This window comes from Pundamilia nyererei, unplaced genomic scaffold, assembly GCF_000239375.1.
Source record: "Pundamilia nyererei isolate P.nyererei 1_Seehausen unplaced genomic scaffold, PunNye1.0 scaffold00012, whole genome shotgun sequence".
Classification (NCBI taxonomy): Eukaryota; Metazoa; Chordata; class Actinopteri; order Cichliformes; family Cichlidae; genus Pundamilia; species Pundamilia nyererei.
This window is the reverse complement of record NW_005187413.1, coordinates 3,752,442-3,762,937: the sequence shown is the minus strand read 5'-3', so window position 1 is coordinate 3,762,937 and position 10,496 is coordinate 3,752,442. Positions and strand designations below refer to the sequence as shown.

At 39.1% G+C, this 10,496-nt stretch overlaps 1 protein-coding gene across 2 annotated transcripts in view; it reads right to left on the bottom strand.

Annotated features, from left to right (window-relative positions):
- Positions 1–1,183: 1,183 nt before the first annotated feature.
- rbm6 (RNA binding motif protein 6) overlaps positions 1,184–10,496 on the bottom strand; it is a 14,413-nt gene continuing 5,100 nt past the window's right edge. The window contains exons 7-23 of one of the 2 annotated variants that reach the window (XM_005724524.2): positions 7,725–7,799; positions 7,201–7,492; positions 6,936–7,093; positions 6,739–6,839; positions 6,568–6,637; positions 5,212–5,278; positions 5,071–5,120; positions 4,863–4,983; positions 3,616–3,713; positions 2,940–3,290; positions 2,697–2,846; positions 2,518–2,583; positions 2,211–2,441; positions 2,050–2,124; positions 1,858–1,955; positions 1,672–1,723; positions 1,184–1,581 (exon numbers count right to left, since the gene is read on the bottom strand). In XM_005724524.2, the coding sequence (XP_005724581.1) occupies positions 1,486–1,581; positions 1,672–1,723; positions 1,858–1,955; positions 2,050–2,124; positions 2,211–2,441; positions 2,518–2,583; positions 2,697–2,846; positions 2,940–3,290; positions 3,616–3,713; positions 4,863–4,983; positions 5,071–5,120; positions 5,212–5,278; positions 6,568–6,637; positions 6,739–6,839; positions 6,936–7,093; positions 7,201–7,492; positions 7,725–7,799 (2,151 nt within the window). In that variant the 3' untranslated portion in view covers positions 1,184–1,485. The remainder of the gene's footprint in view (positions 1,582–1,671; positions 1,724–1,857; positions 1,956–2,049; positions 2,125–2,210; positions 2,442–2,517; positions 2,584–2,696; positions 2,847–2,939; positions 3,291–3,615; positions 3,714–4,862; positions 4,984–5,070; positions 5,121–5,211; positions 5,279–6,567; positions 6,638–6,738; positions 6,840–6,935; positions 7,094–7,200; positions 7,493–7,724; positions 7,800–10,496) is intronic. The other variant, XM_005724525.2, reaches the window with a different exon arrangement.

Here is a 10,496-nt window from a genome sequence, read left to right as displayed (position 1 = left end):
TAAACATTTCATATAATTTCCCCCTTCGTAATAACTTGGTATGTGGGAAATCCTGATAGCTGTCACATTATATTACTGTTAGTCTACATTTGGTAGATTAAGCAAAACAGAAAAGTTGTCAAGCTGCACACATTAAAGAAAGCAAATTAGGAGTACAAATAAAGACCTACTGCTTTGTTTTCGGAACACAAAAGAGCAACGGAGGCTTTAATTTGACTCCATTTGTACAGATGTTTCTGCAGAGTGGCGATGAAAACTGTATTTTTAAAAAAGTGTTTCTGTAGTATTATTATTATTTTAATTGCCGGGCAAAAATGAGCGTAAAATAAACCAAAAAAAAAAAAACAAAACCCAAAAACACCTGATGTTTTTGTTTCCAAGTAACAAAATCAGGTTTACACTTAACTATGTGGATTTGTAAGTTTAATAGTATCTACTTTACCTACTGGTTGTTAAGATACGGGTGCAAAAACAAACGATTAATTCTTCCAGTTAGGCAAGTTATGGCCCTAAACTAAGCATAAAGTAAAAGGCATGACTGCTCTTGCACACGTGATAGGATGTTGGCTCCCTCCTGCTGTATCTGTTGTTTGTCACACTGATTACAGCTCCTCACGCTCCCTGTTCTCAGAGTAGCTGGTATGCCAGCACATCATGCAATCCTCTACAGGCACTGAACCACCACTGTAGGTCTTAGTTAAACTCAATAAAAGGAGAGATGGTGATGTTCTGGGTTCTGCAAATTGCAAACATTAAAACTACAATCAAGACTTACTGTAATGAATAAAACAATTTGTCAAAGCTGGTCTTCACCAGCATCCATAATTAGAAATATACACATCCACTTGAGACCTTCGGCTGTCTTCAAGTTGGTGAAGACATCAAACGCATTCTTACTTGATTCAATTATCTCACACCAACATATAACACGGCATCACACTGCCACCTAGTGGTCAGGAGATGTGTGTGCAGCGGACATGAACCTCAACAGACACAGAAACACGAGGTCAATTTCTTTTGTTTTTTTACTTAAAATATGCACATATATAATAATTTTAACCATTCAAATTAGAGTGTAAAAAAATCGTTCATTTTAAAGACAAAACCGTCGCCATAGTGACATTTCTTTAAAAGGGCAGGGAGAGAAAAAGACAATCTAGACACATTCACAAATATACATACAGACCACAGAAACAAAAAACAAAAAAAAAGTGGGGGGAAAAGGGCAAAAAGTATTCAAATAAACTGTATTAACACTTCATATACAAAATTCATAAAGTTTTTTGTGTGGGGTTTTAAGCTCAATTGCAGCCTTGCAATGTATTTTTAAGATCTCATTATCTGTCAGTGTTCAGTGTACAAAAATGTGTAATAATACACATTTACTACACAGTAATAATGTCCAAAGGCATTTGTACAGATCTCTCATGCCATGGCATGTTTTTAACATTTCACATATCAAACAGAAGATGTGTTCAGATGAGATCACTCAAGTTCCTTGAACCGTGCAAACATGGCCTTGCGTACTGCTTGTTTGTAGGTGGCATGGTCCCAAACGACAGGCTCCTTCTTCTTCCTTGGCTAGAAAAGAAAAAAAAAACTCAATAAGATGTCCAGAAAACAAAAACCTTTCATAATGCTAAAATCAATCAAATGAAACCCCACACTTACCGCGACAGGTTCCGCCCCTAAACCAGGCCTCTCACTGACTTTATTCATTTCCCTAAACACAGGAAACACTGTTAGGCAAATATGACCAGAAGCATGCTTTAAATTTATTTATTTTTACAATTCTCGTAATATTTACTTTGTTTCCCATTTTAGTCACAATAAACACATTTTGTTAATGCCTCTTACCTGGAGCTCCCAGCCCAGGTGTTTTGATGCTGTGGTTGTGAGTGATGGTGTTTTCTTCTTTTCTGTTCTGGTGATTTGGGTGCTTCTTTGGCACTCAGCTGTAGAGGATGCAATCACTTTTACTTAGACTACTGAATTATCCACGCAATACCCTCCTCTGCAAACGTTCCCACTCCACGCATGTCCACTTACTTGTCTTTCCTGGTTCTCCAGTGCCTCCAATTCCTTCTTTGACCTCTTAATTTTAAGGTGGATCTCCATATTTTGCTGTGGAAATAACAATGCAAGTTTTAGAAGCTAAATTTGTAGTATCAGTGCCAATAACTGATGATAGACAAGTCAGAGGGTAGTACTTTGTGCAGATCAGAAAGCTGTTGGTGACGGATAAGAGCATCCTTGTTGGGGAACTGCCTTCTACACAACAGACACGCCATCTTCTTCCAGTCAGTCAGTTTGTCGTCCTTTTCTTTTGACTGGCCGCTCTGAGCGGTTTTAACCGTCTCATCCTCCTTTTCTTCCTCCACCTCTTCATCGCTTCCGGCTCCATAGTCTGATGCCAGCATACCCAGGGATCCCATTGGACGCTGAAAACGGAAGCAGATGAAGATTAAACTGAGAATAACCAAAACACCAAAAATATGACCCAGGAGGAAATCTTACTTTTGACTTCTCGTCTTTCTTAGCAGGAGCAAGGGGCTTCTTAAAAAGATCATCTCCACCTGCAATCTGCAGATGACAGAATAGAAGGAAAAATGATTACAAAACAAAAGAAAGCAATAGCTGTTACTCCTGCATGTGAAATCGAGTCGACTCAATTATGATGTTTGGGGGTCCCTAACCTTCCTTTCAAATACAGCGAAACCAGCATCGGCCGATTTAGACTGCCTCTTATCGTCGTCTGTTCCGGTCTTCAGCAGAGGAGATGGAGCACGCACAGTTTCCTTTTGACGATTCTGGATCTTCGCCCAGCGCTCCATATCTTTCATTATCTGCAAATAGGAAAAAAAACATTTCTCATCTATTTGCCCCCTGCACACATTTATTTAACATTATGCACAGCAGATTTGCTACATAACTGATACCTTGACAGCAGCTAGGCTTCTTGGCTTCTCCTCCTTATCCTTCTCTTTGTCCTTTTTAGCAGAGTCGTCACCTTCTTTGTCCGGAGCAGCACCAGAAACTGAGCCGGGCTCCTGAGCTGAGCTGGCAGCTGAAACTGGAACTGGTGCTGGAACCGTTGAAGCCTGAAGTGACACTGACGGCTTCTTCATTTCTAGAGGAGCATCTGCTGCTGGGTTTGAAAGAATGGCCTGGTCTTCAGCCGTCATGGTAACAGGTTGGTTATCTGCAGAGTTACTTCCTGGGACTGGGACATAGGTCTTTGACACAGCATCCCAGTACAAGTACTCCTGGGCTTGAGCATTATAGAAATACTACACACACACACACACACACACACACACACACACACACACACACACACACACACACACACACACACACACACAATTAAAACCTCTATTCAAATTCCCTTTGGGGTTGCTTAAAAATCTGCTAAATGGGTCATAATTTTTAATCACCTAAACAATCCATCTTCTCAAAAAGAAGTTGGAGGTACTGGGTAGATGTTTTAATTATGCAGTGAAATCTACAACATACAATCTCGTATTCACATTCTTCACAGCAATCATTAATCTCACTGACTAATCTCACTGACTAATCTCACTTTGCACTTTTTTAGGCAGTGTGGAGGCTCACCCTGGAGTTCGGATCGTAGTATAGCGTTGTCTCCGGATCGTAATAGAAGCCTGACGTGGCATCATACAAGTAGCTAGACGTGTCTGGAATTTCAGCTCCTGGAGTAAGCATAGCAAATGAATAAACATAAATACATTGGATGTAGGGGTGGGCGGTATAAACTGTATACGGTAGAAACGATATAAATTTGGCCAACGGTAGAGCTTTTGACTATACCACTCTCCCGCTCTAGGGCACAGCAGTATCATCTGCAAATTATGCCGGGCAACAGTAATAACTACGAGACGAAGCACTTTTGGAAAATGGGAAAAGCCAAAAATGGCGCTTCCCCCACTTCCAAACCATTGATTCATTAATGCTGAATTCTCTCGCAGCTGCTCTATTCCCATGTTATTGCAGTATATTAATCACTAACCTCGTATTGTGGATGGATTATCTCAGTTGTTCTCCTGACTGAAGTTTGGTCCATTTATAGCATCCTTCCATGCGATTGCATGTGTCCCTAACCACCAGAAACCCTCACGTTAACTTTTATCCAGTGGAAAAAGGTTAGCGTTCATCCTTCAGCTTCACTATGCTAATGTTATGCTAACGTAGCTGTTTTGCTAGCAATCATGTAGGACATCATTATATACCCGCTAGTCCAACTTCAGTAACCCTACAAACGTCACTGCTGTTTAGTTTTCTCTCTTCGTTTATGTTGGAAGTGATAGCAGAGCTGTACGTTTTAATTTTTTCAAAAATCTCTCAGTCAGAACATGGCATATCATGTTTAAGTGGAAACTAGCGAGCTAACTTCCTGCTAACTTCGAACTCCAATGAATTTAATAAATTCTGTTTTCATGGATGAATGGATCTTAAACTTAATTGTTACACCTGGTAAAGCAGCAACGCTGATCATTTTATTAAATATGAAAGAATTTAGACAGTTTTAACTCTCAGTGTTGCCGCAGTGTTTGTTTGACTTTGGGACCTGGGCCGTGTACTACATAAAATCGGTTCGAAGTCAGTAAGCACAACCAGAATTCATACATAAGGTACACTGTTGATTTTTGAGAAAATTAAAGGATTTTAAGTGTGCCTTATAGTGTGTAAAATACGTTATACAGAAGAAAAGAATATATCGCGATATATACATTTACCACACATGCTTCAAATTATACCTTGATATGGATTTTAGGCCATATCGCCCAGCCCTAATTGGATGGTAGATGATCCTAAAAAAAGACCCATTTAAACCGTCTAACCATAAATGTAGGCCTGTGATCCGTCTGTGGTAGCTGCCATCCCAGAAGACTCTGTGGTCACATGAGTTCCAGCCAACTGGTATGATGGATCCACAGTTGGAGGTGCAAGATAGCCGATTCCCTTTGAGGGGTTGAAAAATAAAGACAGTTATATGGTCACATTTCAGACAGCATATTTGCAACTTTGCTCTTTTGGTATGCAACCTACCAGGGTACCGCTGGGGTCTAATGGCGGCGCAGCATTAGACATCGCAACACCTGAGGAGAAACAATAGTTTTTAAATTACAAAAAAAAAAGAATTATAACCAACAGGAGAGACACACTAGACTGTATCTGAGAAAGAGTCACCTTGCATTCCAGTAAGAGCACCAGTAGGTGGCTGCAAGAACTGTGGAGGTTGTGGAAACTGCTGCTGCTAAAACACAGAAAGAAAATAGATCATCTGAGTTTGCATCATTCACTTCAGCTTCAGTAATTAGAGAGCACTGCACATTTAATAATGCTGACTCTTATTACTTAGATATTTGATTTTGAAACCCCAGAACTACTACCACCTCGATAAAGATGCAGAACAGCAGTCAATACCTGTTCACATACTTTTGCATAACACCTAAACATCAATAGTCAATGTAACTCATTGCTGACAAATCATGATGCATGGCAGCACTTGTCAATTAGTGATGCTTTTCATTTTACTTTATTTTTTTAAATACCACAAGATATACAAATATAATAGGGAGCTTTTTTAAATATATGACTTTATAATTTACTGTAAAGCTGATGAGCACACAGCCTTTGGTCATGTGTCTTCACCCAGACATCATGCAGAGATGTTCAAACAAGTTCATTCATAATGCACGCCTCCCACGCTGCTTTTGGATGTTCTCACTACAGACATGCCCAAACAAACAACAGTCTTTAGTCCTGGTTTGTATCCGTAGCTCCTCCTTCCTTCTAGCCTCTTTATCCATCTTATTCAGTAAGTCTGCCCCAGGGCAGCTGTGGCTACAACTGTACCTTGCCTCCACCAGTGTATGAATGTGAGAGTGAATGAATAGTGGAATTGTAAAGCGCTTTGAGGGAACCCAAAAGACGCTATATAAATGCAATCCATTATTATTATTATTATTATTATTATTATTATTATTATTATTATTATTATTATTCACTTTCAATCATTCCCTTCTCTCATTCCACTTTTCTTCACCTCCCTTCTCATCCTCACATCCTCCCACACTGTCATTATCCAACTACTTTACCTTCATATAACTTTCACCCTCCTGTTAGCCCTCTATTTTTCCCACCTTGCTTCTTCGCTTTTTAACAGTAGCTGCCCTTTACAGCACAGCATGGTAGCTCAGTGACGAGTAATGCAGTCTAACAGACAAACTACATCACCTCAACCTGGGCGACCAGGTGTTTGTTTGGAGTTCTGTGTTCTCCTCAACGTATTTAACGTATCATTAGAAATCAAAGCTCTGGAGTTTAGTAGTATTTGTACAGAACTAATATTATAAACCCTTTTAAGCTGTTATGATCTTAATGAAATTATGCACTTAAATTCACTTTGCCTACTGAACTGAGGAAGGGGTCACTGCTTGGAGCTCCCAATAAAAACAAAAAAAGAAAAAAAAAAACCCTTCATGAGTTTAACATTCAAAGATGCAAGTTTCTATAATTTTTTTTATAATTACCACAACTTACCCCGATTATGCTGCCGTCAGGTGGAAACCCAAGGATAGAAGTGTTTGATTTCTCAACATCTTTTTTGACACTGAAGGAAAACCAAAAAGAAAAAAAAAAACAAAACAAAAAGGTAAAGATTTTTCTAGTGAACATGTCTGATTTGAAAATCTTTGCAACACAGTTACTTACTTTTGGTTCTTCAGGGGTTTTGCAACCTCAGCATATACTCTGACTCCATCGATATAAAGGGGCCTGGGTTTAGTGAGGAGTTCAACCAGACGTGTCACTTGCTACAAAAGAAGAAACAATGGTATGTTCCGGATACTGAACAAATAACCCCATTACAAACTCAACAAGAATGGAAAAGTAGCGATATCTGGCAGTACCTCATGGGAGTCCATGTCAACAAAGCAGAAGCACTTTGATCCAGGTGGTTTGCCTTTCACTAGACGAACATTTCTCTCATCCAAATAAGCAAAGGGATCCAAGGCTTTCAGGATAGTCTCAACTGTTGTTGTGGACTTCACATTTTTTATTATCATGGCTGTAACAGTGACAACAATTTTTTACTTTAACTGTATTAGCACATAACTGAATAAACATATTCATCCATATCAAGATACAAAGGACAACAAACTGAAGTTCGCATACTCTTGCTGTCTTTAAATACGGAGTCAGACTGTTGTGAGGGGTGATGAGGAAGGTTGCGGTTGTTCCAAGACTCTGCCTGTTGCTCCGTATCATGCTGTTGAAGCCGCTGGTCCACCTGCTGCTGCCAGGCCTCTGGAGTGAGGTCAGAGCTACGCTGCCACTGACTATGAGAAAAGGTCTCAATCGGATCCTTTGGTCTGGACCCATTCAGGTTCATCTTCAGCTCTTCCAAAGGTTCATCTGATATGGGCAATTGGGGCTCCTGGATTTGAGGTACTTTGTGATCTGATTCCTGTAGCAAGAGAAAATGCGAGCCATAAATTTTAAAAAGCATTTTTTCACGTCATCTTTTACTTAGATATTAGCTTTATTTTATTTACAAAAGTCATCTTGCTCCTATAAGCTAGTACAAGTTACTATTGTTGCTGTTTTCTATTAATGTAAGCCCAATAATCAATGTGTTCTGATAATTCAGAAGAAACTGTTTTTTGAACTGAAGAACTAAAGATTCTTTATTCACTCACATGAACACGTCTTTCACACTCTTCTGGCTGGATATACTTAATTGAAGTAGTTCTAGTGCCAACCTTTATAGACCCCTGAAAGAAGAACAGAAAATACCAGTCAACACTAAACTTCCCAGTTACTCATATCTAAAATACCAGTGACACCCAACATGCACTGTGGCAGGTTTAGCCCTCCTCTCTTCTATGAGGACAAAATGGGCCATCACTAATGAAAAAGTGCAAAGCCCATGTCCATGACCCATGCTACACATGGGTCATTAGTCCCCGAAAAAACAGCTAGTTGAAAGGGGACCACAAATAAGCGCTGTCTATGGATTATGTTCATTACTACTCTATCAATAGATAAAATTATCATGTGGGCCATTATAATCTCACATTTCTTGAGCCAAAGTAACATGCTGAAATGTATTTTTTGCCCAACCAAAACCCAAAGCTATGCAACTCACTATTAAACAAGAAAAGGACAGGGAACCCCGAACTGAAGAGCTAAAATAGGCAATGTTTTTCTTTCTTTTCTTTTTTGTCAAAAATAACTGAGATCATGCCAATTTTTTTCCCCTCTCAATCCACCAGCCTTATTAAACAGTCAGCACATGAAGTCTGAGAAGTGTCATTAGAATCAGATTATCTACAGTTGTCCCTTTCTCACATGGAGCACGCAGTAGATATGTCCACATTTGATGCATTGTCAATACTAAAAACACTCCAGAGAGTTGCATAGTCAGAGCGGGTAGGAGGCTGGACACATGGCGCCCACTGCTCCTTGCGAAGTCACCAGACCTGCACTAGTCTCACATTTGCAGAATCAGATATAACGCAGACTTAGATATAGAGAGCTGGTCCAGACATTTAGAAATTTCACTCTTGGCCTACAAGACAGCCATCCACGGAAGAATAAAGGTCACTCTAAAGTTCTAGATGAGAACCAAATTCTGAGCAGATGAGTTGTACAAACCAAACATTGCCACTGTAAATAACCCATTTCCAACACCAGGCTGTATCTGCATGAGATGTATCCAAGCAAAACCTACAGTACGTATAAATGTTTTTACAAATTTTGAACCATTTATCATCCATAACACTGTGGAAGTCAAAAATGCATCTGAATGTGGCCAGTGTGTCTTCATTCCAGAGCCATTATTTTACCCCCCAAAAACTAGAACCATCCTTTTCCTCTCCCAGGAGTTTGAAGGTGGATATTCAAATATTTGTCATTAAAACCTGACAACTGATTGCATTGGCGTATGTTTTTTTGAACGAGCCGATCACAAGCTGCTGAACATGTACAAAAATAAATAAGTTATTGGTGTAATAAAGGTGAAAAGCAAAACAGTCAACTTGAGCCAAAACAGCTACACATTTCAGCAAAAATCCAACTGGCCAAGATAAGTCAAGATCAAAGTTGCTCGAAAAACCACAAAAACAAATAACTGATGAGTTCAAGAGGCCAGCAAGAATTTGCAAGACTTGCATTCTGAGAAAAAGTTGAAGATAAATGAAATTGAACCAAAAATATAAGACATACTGCAGAAACCTGAAGACAAGACTGTTTGCAACTGTGTCTTGAAGCTTTGTGAATCTGTATTCCCCACTTTCAGGCATTCCATGAAAATTTGTGCAGTCAGAGAATCCATCCAATAAATGTTGTGGCATAGCAGCAAAAACAGAAATGTCAACATAATGAATGACCCTAAAGGAACAGTCAGCGGCTCGATCACAAATCAAACAGCTTCATTACGAGGAAACGCCAAAATAACTTTCTTGGCGATTCAACAACAGCTGAAATAATATAGTCAAGATATCGTCCACTTATTTCAGTTTGCACCAAAGTCGTGAAGCAACAAACTACAGCGTCAAGCTGCAAGCACAGCTAAAAGCTCTCGAATGCAAAGTAGTTACAGACATTATAGATAAGTGGGTATTCACTATAATGCTTTACCTGTCCTAAAATTACAGCTGGAAAAGGTTTCAATCAAGACCCCAAAATAATAATTTGAATGAAGACAGTCAGCAACACAGCTTACAGCCACCACACACAACTCCTACAAAACAAATACGGTCAACTGGTGAAAAGTGACATCTTTCAGCTACTTCAATCAATCAGTTACATTTCAGCTACAATACTGTTTTTCAACCCCAAGCCTCAAGATGAACCGACTATCACCTTCTGATATGCCTTCAAACTCTATTCCTCAAACTTGGAATCTTTCAAAGGGTGCCGGTACAGAAAACGAGCACCAATCAGCCTCCTTTTCCCCCCCATTTTATGGGAAATCCCGTGAAAATTGCTGTGTAAAATGTTAAAACTTGTAGCTGCTTACTTGAAAACAAAATGCCACCACAAGACATAAAGGCACCCATGTGTCGCAAGCAGCAAAAAATTTCCTTTGGTCTTCATAACCAAATAGAGTAAACGTTCGAGTTTAAAAAGAATAAATGTTAAAAATCATTGATTCATTGTAGATAATGAGACTAGCTTTTCATCAAACGTTAAACCATGCAAGAACTATATTTATAGTTTCTGGTTAAATACGTTGTAGTGTTACTCGTTTGGCACATCATGGCTGAAATCTGAAAAGTTAGGACTAGTAATCAATAAAAGGAAAACCAGTTACTGTCTGTACATACTGTTTTAAAGTCGTATTTTTTCTAGATCGACTTAATAGGTTATCTGTGGCATTATTATGGCTGTGTGGATAAGCACTGATATGTTAATAAAAGAGATTAGGACCACCTATTAAAATATATATGTATATATATATATATATA